The sequence below is a fragment of the Notamacropus eugenii genome, chromosome 5, assembly GCF_028372415.1.
Source record: "Notamacropus eugenii isolate mMacEug1 chromosome 5, mMacEug1.pri_v2, whole genome shotgun sequence".
Lineage (NCBI taxonomy): Eukaryota > Metazoa > Chordata > Mammalia > Diprotodontia > Macropodidae > Notamacropus > Notamacropus eugenii.
Window position 1 is genome coordinate 53,344,774 of NC_092876.1, and position 18,256 is coordinate 53,363,029.

The 18,256-nt window shown below is 41.1% G+C and overlaps 1 protein-coding gene across 1 annotated transcript in view; it reads left to right on the top strand.

Moving 5' to 3' along the window:
• KAZN (kazrin, periplakin interacting protein) overlaps nt 1–18,256 on the top strand; it is a 1,379,110-nt gene that overhangs the window by 303,402 nt on the left and 1,057,452 nt on the right. The window contains exon 2 of the mRNA XM_072608938.1: nt 55–212. Within this exon, the coding sequence (XP_072465039.1) occupies nt 55–212 (158 nt within the window). The remainder of the gene's footprint in view (nt 1–54; nt 213–18,256) is intronic.

Below are 18,256 nucleotides of genomic sequence, written 5' to 3' on the forward strand. Positions count from 1 at the left end.
TCACCTGATTCGATGCCTTTCTCCTTTGTCTCCTGTATTTTGTTTTTTTTACAGCTGTGCAGTCCTTACATACTTTAAATGACCAGATCTCCCACTTTGTGGTCACCAAGTCGAAGACCCTAGAGGAGGATAAGGATCCCTTTCTACCCACAGAAAAAGAATCTCTGAAGAACTCAATGACATTGATGAGACATCTCCTAATGGATGCCCAGGTACAAAGCACCAAGGAAAAGCCTTTGCAGGAATCTTTGGAATGTTTATTCCCTCTTCCCCCTCTCCCCTGTCTGAATGGGGGGGGGGGCAGAGGTTGTTTCCTCTAATCTGTGGGAACCAGCACAACTCTCATATTCATTGATAGCTGCCTTCTGGCATGAGACAAATGACCATGAAGGAGACGTTCATATAGAAGATCAGATTGTTGAATAAGTCACGTTTCAAGTTCAGGGTTTTAAAAAGCTTGTTTTAAGCCAAAGTCATGGGGCTTTAAAAGAAAAAAAAAAAGAATGTAGTTGTTGTCTTTGAGAATCTAGCAAATCTTTTGTTATCTCTTGAAAAGTTAAAATTTATTTACTTGCAAGTTTGACAGGTCACAGCCTTCAAAGGGTCTTGGAGTAAATACTGCTACCTGAAAGCCCAGCCAAGTAAAGCATGACTTTTTGATGGAGTGAAAAGATTAGTGAGTAAGAAGGCCAGTGCTGTGGGTTGGGTTTTTGTTTCATTTTGTTTCTTACTTGCTGAAATGTAGTGTTTGGTTTCTGTCATGACTGTTGGGTTTTGTCCTTTTACGCATCTTATGGACATCTTCATTTGTATTTCATGCACAGCTCAAAATAGTCATAATTTACCTATTCCTAGCTACACTGGTGGGACACTGGGAGGCAGGTGGACAAACACTGGATGGTTTAGTAATGGTTTTCCATGGTAGAAAAACTCAATGAAATTAAGCTTTGTGGAATAGTCTTTTCTGGTCTCCAGCTGTAACCACTTCAGAACTGTTGACTCAAGATCAATTTCCCCTGCTCTCCTTTTGGTTGAACACCACTAAGGAAGGACTTGTCACCATGTTTTTCTGTGAAAAATCTTAGACCAATGTTCCTTTCCATGGTGGATAATTTTGGCATCTGTCCCTGTACTTTAGTTTATGGGGTAGTGGTAATCAATGTATACATGTGTATGTACATATATACATAATCATATATACATATATACACACATATATATTTATACAGATAAAGGTATGCATATATTCATATATATATTCATCTATGTATATGCACATGTATATACATACACCTTTATTTATTTTTTTCCTTTTTAACCAATGACCCTGTAAGCTGAATCCCATATCAATGAGGTCAAGCTCTTTTCAGGACTGTTACAGAATGGATTACTGCTTCAGGTCAGAGTTGGACAAAGTGACCTCTAAAGCCCCTTCTGACTCCAAGAGTCTATGATTCTACCTCTTAACTGGGCACACACAGCTTTTAATCATTCCCTGTGCATTAACGAGGGTTCCATGGGATTTGTGTGCTGGAAATACCCCAAATTATGCAAATCCTTTCATTGCTATTCACAACTCTCCTCCTCTCTCCTTTACAATGAGTAGCTCACTCAGCCTCCCTCCTTTACTCTAGAGAGTCTGGTAGAGAATGGAAGTATTCTGAGGATACAACAGCCAATTTAAAAGCCCACAGAAAAGAGAAATTTTTAAACAATTTACACAATAAAAGAGAGCAAATTGTCCTCCCAAAGGATTAGCTATCCCATGTGCAGATCCTCTACGCTCAGTGGCTATTCAGTGTCTAAACACTCCATCTGAGGGAAGCATCTGGATGGATCGCTAACGATATTCTCTAAGCTCCAGGCTTCCAGCTATAGAAATGTTGGGGCACATCTGTCCCCCTCCCGCACTGTGTCATGCCTGTTCATTTCTAGAACCTGACTTTGAAAACTGAGCCTTCTTTAAAGACACCCCACTCCCCACCCCCATCAACCCACTTGGCACCTTAAGCCCTGAATGGTCTCAGGAATGAAAGATTCTTTCTCAGGCAGTTATAATGGACTCAGAATTTACACATTTTTAAGAATGTTCAGGGGTGTCAGAGATTCTGTTATCTCTGCTCTCACCCCAAATCAGTGTCTCTTGGTGTTTTGTTCTCTTGTGTGAAATGACTTGATATAAAGGGGTGGGGATGCTCTCTATGAGTTAGCTATCTACCTATCCTCCATGATGAGGGTACTGAGGCTGATGTTCCCATCACACTGGGAAGAGATGTGAAAATTCAGGAAGGGAAGTATGTGTATACACAAATACATGCATGTGCACATGCATGCAACACACAAGCACAACACACAAACCATGCACAATCGACATATATACATGCATATATATGCGTTAACACATACATCTATGTACATGTATACACATAGACATATCCACATATGTGCACACATACACACATATGTACATATATACATGGATACACATATATGTATGTGTGTCTGTCTCTCTCTCTCCACACACACACACGCACACATACATTCACATTCCTAGGGTGCTTTAAGGTTTGCAGATCACTTTCTTTGCATACATTGTCTCATCTAACACCTAGACGACGCTGTGCGGCAGTTACTGTTGTTATCCATAGGATAGCATAGGAGCTTGGTAATGACAGTGATAATTCATTTGTCTTGAGTGTTAAAGTCTGTGAAGGGCCTTCCTCCTGACCAGTGGTGGTATGGTAAAAAAAGAGAACTGGGATTGAGAGTAGGAGGATCTGGTTTGGAATATTGGGTCTTCCTCCTGCTACCTGTAGGATGTTAGTCACTTAACCTTTCTGGGACTCAGTTTCCACATTTGTAAAAAAACAAAAAGAGAGTGGTGGTGATGGTGGTAGTGGTAGTGGTTGAAATCCAGTTCCAGGCATTATCGTTGCATGTGATGACATCCAGTCCTCTAATAATGATGAGTTTCTCCAATTTGCCCTAGCTTTCAAAACCAGACAAGATTGAAGAGGATGCTGTCAGCCTTAGTCTAAAGAGACAGCAATTCATGTGCTTCCTCTCCAGGTCTGCTAACTTCCTGGAACATTGCAGGGGCTTATGATTGACTGAGGGTCCGTTGGTGAAATCAGTGAGAGCCAGGTTGCCGAGAGACTCAGCATGTCGCCAGCAGCATTGGAAAATGAGGAGAATCTGTGATCTGTAGGAGACTCCTGGCCCTCTACCAGCTAAGATTACAACCTGTCAGTCTCCTAGTTACTGAGGCCTAGAATATTCAGTAGAAAGATGCCTGCAACTGGATTAAAAAAACAAACAACAAAAATCCTGAGTTCAAATTCTAGTTTTGCTCTCCAGTGTGACCTTGGGCACATTACCTAATCTCTTGGGACCTCAGTTTCCTCCTTTGTAAAATGCAGTGCTTGTATGGAAAGAGGGCCTCTAAGGTCCCTTTCCAGTCCCAGGACTACAACCCTAGGGTGTTTGCCTGAGGTAAACTGAGATTAAGAGGCTCACCCAAACTCCTGATACCTGTCAGGGTTGGGATTTTCTTGGCTGCAAGGTTAGCCATCTCTCTGCCTCATAAACAGTGTCGCTTTGTATAAATCTGAAAGTATACCTTGGAAAGGAGCACAACTGAATCTATGAAAACCTTAAGGAAGCACCAACAACTGAAGAAATGTCTGGGGTGATGCCTTTCAGGCAACAAGGTGAGGTAAGTGATAAAGTGGGGACAAATCTGGCCTGGAAGTGAAAAGAAACCTGAGTTCAAATTCCACCCTGAGACATGTTCTGGCACCCTGGGCAACTTGTTATATAGCTCACAGGAGATCATGTACGTAAATGTTTTACACATTGATGTACCTTCCCTCTGTCGATCATCCCCAGTTTACCCTTCTCTATCTTGTTTGTACGTAGTAGTTTGCATGGTATGTCCCCATTAGATGATAAGCTCCTTGAGGGCAAGGACTGGTTTTTCCCTCTTTCTTTGAATCCCCAGCATTTAGCACAATGCCTGGCCCACAAGAGATACTCAATAAATGCTTGCTGACTAAATGATTGACCAACTACCTTCATAGAAACTTGAATTTCCTTCCAAGATCCCTGCCTTCTTCATGACATCTTTACTGGTCCCCTCATCTGTAGAGTGGAAAGAGCATCAGCCCTGGAATCTGGGGTCTTCGGTCCAAACCTCACCTCTGATGTATATCGCCAGTCTCATCTCAGATAGACCATTTCCCTTTCCAGGGCTTCAGCATCTTCCTCTGTACAATGAGTCAGTTGGACTAGGTGACATTTAAGTCATTTCTGGTTCTTGATCTATGATATCTAAATTGTTGATGCATCCAACTCTTCATGACCCAGTTTTGGGGGTTTCCTTGGTAAAGATACTGGAGTGGTTTGCCATTTCCTGCTTCAGCTCATTTTGCAGATGAAGAACTAAAGCAAACAGGGCTAAATGGTTTGCTCAGGGTCACACAGCAAGGCCAGATTTGAACTCAGGAAGATGAGTCTTCTCAATTTCAAGCTATGGGCTCTATTCACTGAGCCAACTATGATAACTCCATTATCAAGCCACCTTGTATTTATTCCATATGTATATGTCTGTGTATACACACATATATGCTTATATACACATACATACATATACACCCACATTCTGTACATATATATTTATTCTACATATATGTACGTATTAATATACTGTAGATATTTATAATACACATTTCTGTGCTTATGTCTACACACACAAGAATGCATCTCTATTTGTATATCTCTCTTTATAGAATACATTCACATTTTCTCTGCCTAGATTAACAGGAGTTCTCAACCGGAGCTCTGTAAACTTGATTTAAAAGTTATTTTGATAATCCTTTTAACACAAAAGGTGTCCTTTTAAATTCCATGTATTTTTTATTCATTTCAAACCAGATTATCAAGAGGAGTCCATGACTCGAAACAAGTTTAATCCCGACCCCAGTATGTAAACTTCCTGAGGTTAGGGACAGTTAAACTTTCTTTATGTTGGGTTCCCAGCACCCAGCACCCTATGTGCCTGACACATAGCAGATCCCTGATAAGTGCTTGTTGATGGACTGATCTCTCAGCTGTCATTATTGTTAGAGCAACATGACTGTGTCCATTAGTGCCAGGTGCCTCTATGGACAACCTGTGCATCTGCCTACTCAAGGCAAGCCAGCTCTCTCTCTTGGAGCCAGTAAGCCCTTCTACCCCCAATTATAGAATCTATTCCTTCTCCTGGTCCCGTAATAAGCTTAGCGCCATGCTTATAAAGTCTGTTAAGAGCACTGATGATGATGAAACACTCTGACATCAGCTTACAACCTGAATGAAGTCAAGCATAAATACCCTCCGAGAACCTGGAGGCAGATCCAAGGGAGATGGAGGAAAAGGTGTCATCCATTCAAGTCACATCTGTCTTGGAAGCAATAAATCCTGCTTAGGAAAGAAGTCGCAGCTGAGCAGTGCCTGGCGACAGAATTCCGCCACTGAGGATTAAAACTGAGAGCAAACGTATCTTCCCAGCATAATAGGGGTGCTGGAGTGATGGACGGCCTTGACAGTCCTTGTAATTGAATGGAATCCAGCAATAACATCTCTTTGGGGACAGTGGAGGAGGCCCTATGACTGTCTATTCACGTCCTTAATATATTCTGCATGCTGGTGGTGCTGATGATGGGGAGGGGCCTTGTCATGAAGTTGAAGCATCCCCATTTACATTCCTTCCCACTGATGTCTTACCAACCCTCCTAGAACGTGGAACTTGGAATGTTTGGAATGATTCAGAAACTTGTCTCAGTGTCTTTCACTCTTCAGGACTCTGTCTCCAACAAAATTGCTGACTCAGCCCATGGTGATGAGATGCATAAAATTGGGGGTGTGTGTGTGATACTTTGTGGGAGAAGATGAATTCTTTATACTCAGACTGTGTGACTCTGCATACTAAAAGGCGTTGATTACAGCAAATTAAATCTCCCATTGGCATTTCTTTTCTTTCCTTCTCTCCCCAAAGATAGCATGCTGTTTATTAAGTAGAGAACTGACTATTTTGGGGCAAGCAACACAATCTTTTCGTTTGGTTGAAAGAGCATTGGCTTTGGAGTCAAAAGACCTGGGTTCAAATTTCATCTCTGGTGGTGTGAAGGCATCTAGGTGGCACAGTGCATAGAGTGCCAGGCCTGGAGTCAGGAAGATCTGAGTTCAAATCCAGCCTCAGACACTTATTAATTGTGTGACCCTGTGAGCCTCAGTTTCCTCATCTGTAAAATGAATTGGAGAAGGAAATAGCAAACCATTCCAGTATCTCTGCCAAGAAAACCCCAAAAGGGGGTCACAAAACATCAGATACAACTGAAATGACTAAACAACAAAAAACTGTGTGACCTTAGGGAAATTCTTTAATCTCCTCAGCCCTCGGTTTCCTCATCTGTAAAATGAAGGTATTGGACTAGGCAGCCTCTGGGACCCCTTCCAACTCCAGAGTTACAATCCTATAATTTCTAATGGAAATATTGGCTGCTTAGTTAGTATCAGTCAGTCAATAAACACTTATTAAGGCCCAGGATGTACTTACTTACAGGCATTGTCAGATATTGGTTATAGGACTTTTATGGATCCTGCACTAGCTAGTGGTGGCTAGAAAGTGTCCTGTAGACATTCAATAGTACCTGAAGGGAGCAAGCTGCCTTCTTCATTGATAATCACAAGGTGGTACAATTGAAAGAATGTTTTGTTCTTCTGGAATTGAACCAAAATGTTTGTAGCTAGAATGTGTCTATTGCCAAATGGTAAAAATGAACCCAAAACCACTTAAAAAAATAAGAAAAGATTGTAATCTCTGAGTATTTCCTAAAGGGCATTTTTGGAAAGACACTGATGAGCCAGAGGACAAACAGAGGAGGACAACAAAGGAGGTGATGAAGATCCTTGGGATGTGGCATATAAGGAACTGGACTGGCTATCCAATGAGAGAGGAACAAAAGAGTCATCTCCAAGCATTTGAAGGCCTGTGCTGGGGAGGGAGGATTTCAAATGTTAAGCTTGGCCTCAGAGGGTAGAACCGGGAGAAAGTATCAGAGGTGAATTATCCATATGGAAAAACCTGACAAGGAGAAAACTGAATCCAAGTTCAATGAGTGCCTCTTGAGGTGGTGGCTTTCCCCTCCCTGAAGGTCTTAAAGGGAAGGCCAGATGATGACTTTTAGGGGTTGTGGTGAGAGGAAATTTTTTTCAGGGATGGATTCTAAAATCCCTTCCAAAACTGAGATGTTGTAATTTTCTGAAAATAAATGGATGTGTAGGACATAAAGAAAATCAGCCAGTGGACCCTAAAGAAATAAAATCTTTATAATCAATCTGTCAACAATTCTTTACCAAATACCTACTACGTGCCAGTCATTATGCCAGGTGCTAGTGATATGTGTTGGTTGTTATCCTTTGTACTCTAAGAAGACCAAATGGCATTACACTGTCAGGGTCAAAGGACAGTGTGTCCTACTGTGGGCTCTACCACAGATTAGGCACAAATAATCCGTATGAACATTTAGAGTCGAGATGTCTCTAAATTTATATATCTCATGCTTCTTTTGAGCTACTGCAATTCTGATTTGCTCATAGAGCATAGTGCCTTCTTTGATGTGGGCATGCTATGCTAGATGGTCCTGTGCTAGTGTCTCCCACAAGACATTATTGATACATGCCCAAAGTATCACTAATTGAAATGATTTTATATTCTAATGGGGAAAACAACAAATGACATGCATACACACACACATACAGCATACAAATATATACAAAGTAGTTAAATACATGGTCATTTGGGAGGCAGGGCTGTAGCACTTGGAGGAACAGGAAAGAGTTTATATGGAAGATGGTGTTTAAGCTGAACTTGAAAAGAAGAAAGGAGGCTTATGAGTCAGAAGTAAGGAGAAAAGGCATTGCAGGCATGGATGTCTAGAACAAAGGCCATAGAGGTGGGAGATGGAATGTCATATGTGAGAGACAGGGAGAAAAATCAGTTTAGATAGCACAGTTGTGGGAGGGGAGAGTAATATGTAACAAGCCTGGAATGACAGGTTATGATCAGGTTGGTGTAGGGTTTAAAACCTAAACAGAGGATTTTATATTTTATCCTAGAGGTAATAAAAAAACACTGGAGTTGGTTTTGTTGGGGAGTCACATGGTCAGATCTGTGTTTGGCATCATTGTATAGAATGGAGACTTGAGACAGGGTGATTGATCAGGAAGGTTTCATGATAATTTAAGTGAGAGTTGATGAGGACTGAACATGCTCTCCACCCAGGGTGGAGAGAAGGGATCAGATGACAGAAATATTATGAATATAGAAATGTCAAAGTTTGGCAAATTGATTGGATATTGAAGTGAGGGAAAGTTGAAGACTCAAGGATAATAGCTAGATTATGAACCTGAAGCACTGATAGGATGGCAATGACTTAGATAGAAAGAGGAAGAAGGAAGAGGTGAGAGGCTAAGACAATGAGGTCAGCTTTAGACTTGTTGAGTTTAGGATATCTCCCAGACATCTGATTTGAAGTGTTCAATAAGCAGTTGGTTATGCGTGACTGCAGCTCAGTGGAGAGATTGGGGCTGGATATGTAGATCTGGTAATTATGAGCATTGAGATAATACTTAATTCATGGGAATTGAGAAGGTCAGGAATTTTAGAAGTCATTAGTATTGATCTCCTTTATTTTCTCCTCTCTCTCCCTATGCTTTTATCTCCTTCTGTTTACTTTAGATGGAAGACAGGAAGTGGTGAAGTTGACCATGGTTCCAGACTGACTTTTGCTGATGAGAAAGGAGAGTATTTATTAACACAATGATATAGGTCTAACTTTGCATTGTGCGTGTGTGTTTTAATTTTAATTTAACTGCCCTTTCACAACCAGAGATTCTTCACCTTTTTTGTGTCCTGTATTCCTCTAGTAGTCTGGTAAAGCTTATGGAGCCCTTGGCAGAATTACATTTTTAAATGCATAAAATAAAATATATATGATTATATGGGAAATTATTTCAGAATATTGCTATCCAAATATTTTTAAAAACAAGTTCATGGGCCCCAGATTAAGAAACATTGCTCTAGACTGAGAAGGTGGTTCATGTTTCTTGTCTTTAAGTATTAAAAAACTTTCATCCTGAAGAAGGATTAAACTGGTTCTGCTTGGCTCCAGGAGGCAAGACTAGGAAGAAAGAAAGAAGGAAGAAAAGGAGAGAAAGAAGGAAGGAAGGGAGGAAGAGAGGAAGGAAGGAAGAAAAAGGAGGAGGGAGGGAGAGAGGGAAGGAAGGAGGGAAGGATATATTAAGTGTCTGTTATATGCCAGGTACTGTGATGAGTGCTTTACAAATGTCTCCTTTGATACTCACAGTAACCCCAGAAGCAAGTACTATTATTATCCCCATTTTATAGTTGTAGAAACTGAAACAGACAGAGGCTCAATGACTTGCCCAGGATCACAGCTAGTGAGTGTCTGAGATCAGATTCAAACTCAGTACTTCTTGACTCCATCCGCTTAGCTGCCTATGTTAGTTGCAAAGATGCCATCTTAGGCTTGATGGAGAGGGTTGGGGGGCAATTCCTGAATTATCTGAACTACATAAAAGGGGAAAGGGCTGTGCGTCTTGACATCAGGAATGTCCACTCCTTGGGGATGTCCCAGAGAGGGTCCTTGTTCAGATCTACATAAGTCACAATGACCTGGGGAGGGTGGTCCCTCTTAACTGTGACATTCTGAGATGCTGGGACCCTGTGCTGCCTTTCTTGTTAGGTCAGTTTCACTTTGTGTGACGTATGCTGTTGGGCTGGTTTTCTGCCTCACTCTTAGAGTCTAGCCAAGACCATTTCAGCTAAGATTTTTTGAAGGTCTTGATGAAGTGTGGTTTTGATAGGAAAACTTAGGTCTGATTTTTTACTCAAAGAGCTCTGGTCTTGCCAAAGCAATAACACCTTTCATGCACGAGGCCTTAGGAGTGAAATAGTTCACATACACATGCACACACACATACACACACACACACACTCACACACTCATCAGAATCATACTCCAAAATGATTTCTTCCTGTTACCAAGCACTTTTAATCTCTAAAATGTTTTCTAAATTCAACGGCACACTGGGTAGCACATGGCCGTTACGAAATTGTTCTGGGAGCAAGAAAGGAGAAAGTTCTGGTCTTAGAATCAAAAGACCTCTGCTGCTTCCTGCCTGTGTATCACCAGATAAGCCACTTAACATCTCTGGGGTCCACTTTCCTCCTCTCTATAAGGATGGAACTAGTTGGACTAGGTGAAGCTTAAGGTTCCTATAAGGACCCTATAGCACAGTGTGTTGGAAAGAAGCCTTATTTTAAAGTCAGAAGACCAGGGTTTGAATATTTCTTCTGCTACTCAATAACCATGACCTTGGGTAAGTTAACTTCTCCAGACCGAAGTCCTCCTCTGTAAAACAAGGATATTGGATTGGATGATTTTTAATTTTGGAGGGGGCTAGTTAGTATAGTGAATGGAGTGCTGAGCTTGGAGTCAGGAAGACCTGAGTTCAAACCTGACCTCACACACTCACTAGTTGTGTGACCTTGGGCACTCTGCCTCAGTTTTTTCATCTGTAAAATGGGGATAATAAGCACCTACTTCCCAGGGTTATTGTGAAGCTCAAGTAAGATAATAATTGTAAAGCACTCACCGTAGTGCCTGGCACATAGTAGGCACTATGTAAATATTATTACTATCATCATCGTTATTCCTACCAGTTCTTATTAGAATTATAATTAGAATATACTTTGTGAACATCTTTATTAATGTCTCCCTGATGCCCTGGGGAATGGAATAGACCTCCTTTGGGGAAAACTGCAACCTGTGGAGATCACCTGGTTCATCTGAAGTTGTATGATTCAGCTACAGAAGCATTTGTTAAACACCTTGTATGGACCAAGCACAATCGTAGACATTGAGGATATGAAGAAAAAGGGAAAGACTGCTTATTCTCAAGAAGCTTACATTTTACTGTGAAAAATCACCATGTCCTTGGACAAAGGATAGGGAGTGGACTTGGGATTTCATCTATATGTGAAACTCCCAGGTGAAGAAACACCCTCTGCCGATATAGGTTGGCACCTTCCCTGAGACTTACCATCTTAGAGAGTTGCCTAGAATACAGACATACCTCAGAGACACTGCAGGTTTGGTTCCTTTCCCAGTACTCATAACAGTTAATGTTTACCCTATATTGTAGGCTATTAAGTGTGCGATAGTATTACAGCTAAAAAATGTACGTGCTTGATTAAAAAAATTCTTTATTGCTAAAAAATGCTAACCATCATCTGAGACTTCAGTGAGTTGTAATCTTTTTGCTGGGGGAGGGTCTTGTCTCAGGGCTGCTGATTGATCAGGGGAGTGGTTGCTGAAGGTTGGGGTGGCTGTGGCAATTTGTTAAAATAAGACAATGATGAAGCTGGCTGCATCGATCGACACTTTCTTCCACTTGAATACTTAGAGGCCATTGTAAGGTTATTAATTGGCCTAATTTCAATACTGTTGTGTCTCAGGGAATGGGGAGGCCCAAGAAGAGGGAGAGAGATGGGAGAAGGGCAGTCAGTGGAGCAGTCAGGACAGCAATATCGACTAAGTTTGCTGTCTTATACGGGTGTGGTTCATGACACCCCCAAAAATCATACTAGTAACATCAAAGATCACCAATCACAAATCACCATAAGATCTAGAATAATAATAATGAAAAATTTCAAATATTGTGAGAAATACCAAAATATGACAGAGAGATGTGACATAAGCATATGCTGTTAGAAAAATGGCGCCGACAGACTTCCTCAATGCAGCATCGCCACAAACCTTTAGTTTGTAAAAAGTTCGGTAACAAAGCATAATAAAGGAAAGTGAAATAAAACAAGATATGCCCGTACTGAAACATGGTTTGCCCAAGGTCACAGAACCAGTATATGTCAGAGGCAGGATCTGAACTTGTGTTCCTGACTCCAAGCCCAGCTTTCTGTATCCTTTGTGATTCTGTTTCTCCCATACAGCTAAGAAAATACAAAATAATTCAGGTAAAAGAGAACACTACCAAATTTGGGGGAGGATCAGGATAGATAGCATAATGGAGCTGGTGTCTGAGCTAAACCTCAGAGGGAGTTCAGGATTCTAGAAGAACTAGGTGAAGAGGAGAGCATTCCAGGAATGGGGAACAGAGGTAAAGACATAGGGACGGTAGATGGAATATTCTGTATGGAGTCACAAGAGGTAGATAATACAATGGGGAGATGGCTAGATGTCAGGTAGATAGATGATGCATGTTATTAGGAGCTTCCGATATGCTAGGGGTACACATAAAGGTGTGTTCATCCAAAAGTAAAACAAAACAAAAACCTTATAACAACAAAAGCTGTCCCAAAATGCAGTGGGCTGCCCTGAGAGAGTAGATTCCCTTCCCTTAACTGCCCCACTGTCTTCAAGAAAACCACTCCTTGGGGTTGTTGCAATAAGATTATTTTTCAAGTGTAACTTGGACTGGATGGCCACAGATGTCTCTTCCAACTATGAGGTTCTATAAACATCACATCAGCTAGCTAGGATAGATTGTAGAGTAGGCAAAAGAGAATAATGTGAAATCAATCTGGAAAAGTAGGCTAGTCAGACTCAGAAGGGATTTAAATGCAAATGGAAGAATTTTTAAAAAATTTTTTCCTAAATTCAATAGGAACCCCTCAGTCTTCTGGAGCTGGGGAGTGATCTAGTCAGAATTATAATCGATTGCACTTTAAATAAGAGTGAAGGTCAGAACTGTGGCTGGGCTTTCCTTTGTTGGCTCTTGAACTGTGAGAAATCATTTGGAACTTGGGGAGTGTAGAATGAGTATAAATGGTAATTGTTTTCTATTCTGACCAGAATCTCGGAGGGTCTTCCCCACCCAGATAGATCTCTTTGGAATGGAAAATTGGACCATCTTTTGTCTCAGTTTTTAGCTAGCTCTTGTTATTGAATGGATGTGGTCTCAGACTGAGACCTGAGAAAGACATGAATTTAGAAAGGTCAAGGTCACCCACTGCATCCTAGACCACACCAGTCATCTTGACCTTTATCTTGCCCTTAGACTCAGATGATTCTGGAGGAGAGAGAGAGGCTGATGACTTTGCGTAGCTCACTGAATTCCAACTCAGGCGTCATGCTTGTGTTGTCTTGGGTCCTTTTAGATAATAAAGGACAAACAATGACTTGAACTGTGATATTAATGTAGGAGATAGAATATAACTCTTCCATAGTACATGAGAGAGGAAAGAAGAAGCTTTGAAATCAGACCCAGGAAATGGAGATGATGACTTTTATTTTAAGAAAAAAATGGCTGAATTTATGATTTCTTCAATATCAAGATGATATTACCAATTGAGATCTGTAGCTTAGTTGCAGGTCATAGTGAGAGATGCCTTAAGTGACTTGCCCAGGGTCACACAGACACAGTGTATGTCAGAGGTGGGAATTAAACCAGATGGGAATTAAATCTCCTTCTCTTAGAGGACAATGCTTTCTTAACTACCTGAAGCTGCTTCTCTTAAGAAAACAGTCCCAGGGCATCTTGAAAACCTATGAATGCAAACAAGCCTCCAGCTCGGAAAGGTCATCCAGGCAAGAAAACATTTAAGAAAGCCTTGTAGAATTCACTTTCTCTAACCAGAAAGATAAAACACTAAGTTGACCCTTCAAGGGAGTCTCAGGTCATCCCCTCCAGCAATCTGGTAATATGTGTGGTTCATTACACATCCTTTCCCAAAACACCTTTAAAAGCGACACATATATCCTATTCTCTGACTTTGAAATTATGAAATGAACCCGACTCACGCTCAAAGCTGTTCGTCCGCCTTCGGTGCAAACCTTCCTTCCACTCAGCCACGGTTGTTCTGACCTTTTAAAGGTATTTGATGAAATGGAACCCGCAGGCATTGCCAGGTAGAAGGTCCCATCCCATCAATTACAGTGGCTCGATGGCGGCTCTCCTCATCCAGGAAAAATGGAGGGTGAAGAATTTAATTGCCACTGCTCTGCTCTCAGCTTAGCTTATTCCTGGGTTTATTTGTGTGTTTATTTAGTTCATTATAGAAACAGTTTACCTGTGCTACCATTGGAAGATGTTTTTTAATTTAATTTTTTTTCAATTAAAAAGTATTGGAAAAGGAAAAAAAAAAGAAGAAAAAGGAGACTCCTTCCTATTTATTTTTAAAAGAAGCATGGTTGGTCACTGCATTGAAGGAAGTCCTTCCGTCTTTCAAAATCGTTTGTCTGGACAGTACTGTTTTTACTGTAAAAATTGCTCTGGTTCTGCTCACTTTACGTTGATCCATACAGATTTTCCCAAGTTTCTCTGAAGCCTCTTTTAAAAAAAAATAAAAATTTCTCATTCTGATAGACCATAATTTGTTCACCTCCGATCCTCAATGGATGGTACCCTTAGTTTCTAGTTTAAATCAGTTTTCTAAGCCCTGCGATTGGGATTTGGGAATGTAGGAAGCCACTGTGTGTCTGAAAATGTCACAAGAGTGGTTTTGGGCAAGACTCAAAATGAGGCTAGATACCATTTGCCTCTGGTGCACAGGGTACCATGAAGTAATGAAATTCTAGAGAACTGGATTAGGAATCAGGAAGCCTAAGTTCTAGTACCAGACCTATCACTCTATGATCACTGATGCCTGACATTTATATAATCCTCAGTACCAAACCCCCAACACACCCCTTGAATAGGGATGGTGTCCAGACCCATGATTTCATTAATGTAGAGTCTCTCTAGATGAGGGCACTTCTTCTACTGCAACTTATAATTTTAGAGAGTTGTTTAGAGCACCTAAAGGTTAAGTGACTTGCCTAGGGTCACGCAGCCAGTATGGATCAGAGATGGGACTTGAACACTGATTTTCTTGGATATAAGTCTACTTTTCTATCCACTGTCTCATACTGCCTCTCATCTCTTATATCCATGACTTCATTTGCCAAATGATCATGAACTGAAGTGTGGGAATAACATTTGCTGCAAAGAGGTACACCCCTTGGATGCAGATGCCCTGGAGTAAACAGCTAGGATGTTTTTTGGGGCGGGGAGGGGGTGGTGGTGATGTCTTGATTCATGTGTAAATTGGACTTAAGTGAGGCAGAGTTGCATGAAGTAGTCAGCCTCACTCTCTCCTCCAGAGTCATCATAGTCCAGTGGCAGGACAGTCAAGATGGATGGCAATGGCTCAGGATGCAGGGGATGACCTTGGCATCTTCAGCGTCTAACCAAGCTCTAAGCGCTCCACATCGCCTGCTTCATCTGCCTTCCTGGCTGTTGGAACAAATTGTTCTCCTCTGCCCTTTTCACCAGGGGAAGTCTTCACATGCTTGGGGTAGACATCCCCCTAACTCACCAATGGGTTTGAGACCCCCTTGGTTACCTCATCCTGGTTTGTCCCATTTGCTGAAACAGTTTACCAGGGTATGGCTGCTGCACATGCTGCAGCTTCTTGGAGCCACAGGTGAGAGTTGGGTAGAACAGGTAGACACCAAAGGTGAAAAGAGCCCCCAAAAGGCAGTCATCACACCAAAGGTACTGGTCCTACGTGAACACACCTAATTCTCATTATCATTAAACTCTGAATCAATCATTGCCCCATTTCCAGGTAAGTTGAGGCATGGCATTCCTAAGAAAAATGCCCATTTAAATCAGTGGTAGACCTGGGAGCAGAGCCAAAGAGTCTTTTTGGCGCCAACTCAAGCCAATAGTCCATGTTCTTTCTCTTCCTTCTCTGCGTAAATCACATTTTAACAGCAGTTTAATAGAGAGACGGCAATTTGAGCATTCCAAAGCACCCACTTTTCCCTGTGGGACCTGAAAAAAATCATTCACTTTTGGCAGCTTAGTAGCCCTGTTAATTAGTTTACGAATATGAGATGGATGTTCTTGTCTTGAATGAACTGCCTGAGATCATTCCTCTTCTTTCTTTCCTACTAGCTCTCCTCTGGGAATTTGTGTGTGTGTGTGTGTGTGTGTGTGTGTGTGTGTGTGTGTGCATACATACACACACATATATATATATAATGCATGTATATTATACATATTATATATACATATGTACACACACATATATACACACACATACATACACATACACACAGATATGTTGATTGGTTGTTATCTTTAGTTCTCAAAGAGGACCAAAATTACATCACTATGTTAGAGTCAAGTTGCATTGCCTCTGACTGTGGCTGATCAGACCAGTATAAGCTCATAATGTTCTACCACAGGTCAGGCACAAATAGTCCATGTGAACATTTGGGGTGGATTTTATAAATCTGCACATTTTGCATTTCTTTTGAGCTACTTCAATTCTGCTTTGGTCATAGAGCACAACACCTTCTCTGATGAGGGCACACCATGCTGGGCAGTCCTATGCCAGTGTCTCCCATGTCACACAATCAATTCCAAAGTTTTACACACACACACACACACACAATCATATATACAAATGCATATATATATATACATGTGATAAACTATATAATAACTGTATATACACATACATATATACATACATACACACACTTATACATCATTGGATAGGGGCCATGTTGTTGGTGGGTCATTTCAGCTATGTCTGACTCTTTGTGACTCCATTTGGGGTTGTTTTGGCAAAGACCCTAGGGTGGTTTGACATTTCCTTCTCCAGCTCATTCTCCAGATGCAGAAACTGAGGCAAACAGTATTAAGTGACTTGCCCAGGGTCATACAGTTAGTAAATGTCTGAGGTCAGATTTGAACTCACAAAGATAAGTCTTCTAGACTCCAGACCTGCTCCTCTGCTGTGATCCACAGTTTAAGAAATGCTGAAGGGGTCAAGAGTAGAAAACGTTTAAGAAGATCAGCTTGAAGGAATATGGCATTATCTGCCAATATAACTTTCCTGATAGGGGCTATATCTGTGATTCAATTGGTATAAGGAATTACCAGGTGAAGAAACTGCCTCTATCAATGCAAACTGATACATTCTAGGTCACTGGTAACTCTCCGAGAGTTACCTAGAGGACTGTGAAGTTGAGTTACCTTCCCGGGGTCACAGAATCAGAGGTGTGTACTGTCAGAGATAGTACTTGAACTTCCTGGTTCTTCCTCATTTCAAGACCAAATTATCTTCCATCCATTCCTACTCACCCTCTGACTCTTGTCCTTCTCTTGTCCTTGAGGGTTAGTGGGATCCAACATGCCTGAGATCTTCCTCCAAGAACTTCTGATCTCGTGAAAGATCTCATGAATAAAATGGAGCTTAAGGGCTGTTCCTTAGTTTTTCCTGTGCTCTTCCTTATGTGACAAATCAATCTTTACTTCTGGTTATATATGTTTATGATAACATGCTTTAACTGTAATGTACTACAGACTTCATGTGCCTCTCATGTACTTTTATGTTTCCCAGGGGTTATCCCCAATATCAATTCTTTAGAATCTCAGGTATTCTATGACTGAGTAGCTATGTGATATTGCTGGGAGAATTTTAGTGTTCTAAAGGAGAAGTTTGCTTCAGAGAGAAGTTTGCAGTCATGATAAGAAGCATACAATTTCTAAAGCAGTGGAGGAAAAAGTCAATTCATTTCGGTCAATTTGGAGCCCATCCTACCCTTTCACAGGATTTGTCTCATTCACGCACACACATACATACATACATACATACATATATGTGTATACACGCATATAACACCTGCATGCACACATGCATGCATGCATGCATGCATACATACACACATTGATAGATCTGTTCTATGGGCCATCCATCCAACTGTATATCATATTCTGGATAGTAGACACTATTCATCCATTTTTTTTTTTTGCATGGAGAGTTAAACTGAACTCTTTTATAAGATTACAGATTTCATTTGGGAGACCGCAGAGTTCTGGGAATTGATGCAATCAGCATTATGCCATCTGAAAATGGGAGTGTTTAGAGCCAGTCAGTCAGTAAATGTATTAAATGCCTACTATGTGCCAGGCTGTGTGCTAAGTTCTGGGGATAGAAAGAAAAATAAAAAATTTTAGTGGGGGAGACAATATATGGAAAACTATGTACAGATGAGCGATCTATGGGACAAATTGGACATAATCAAGAGATGGAATTCCTCTTTCACTTGGGTGATGGGTGAAAGGTTGTCCTCGAATGGCAAAAACTTTTGGTGAGCATAAATCTCCTTGTTTCATG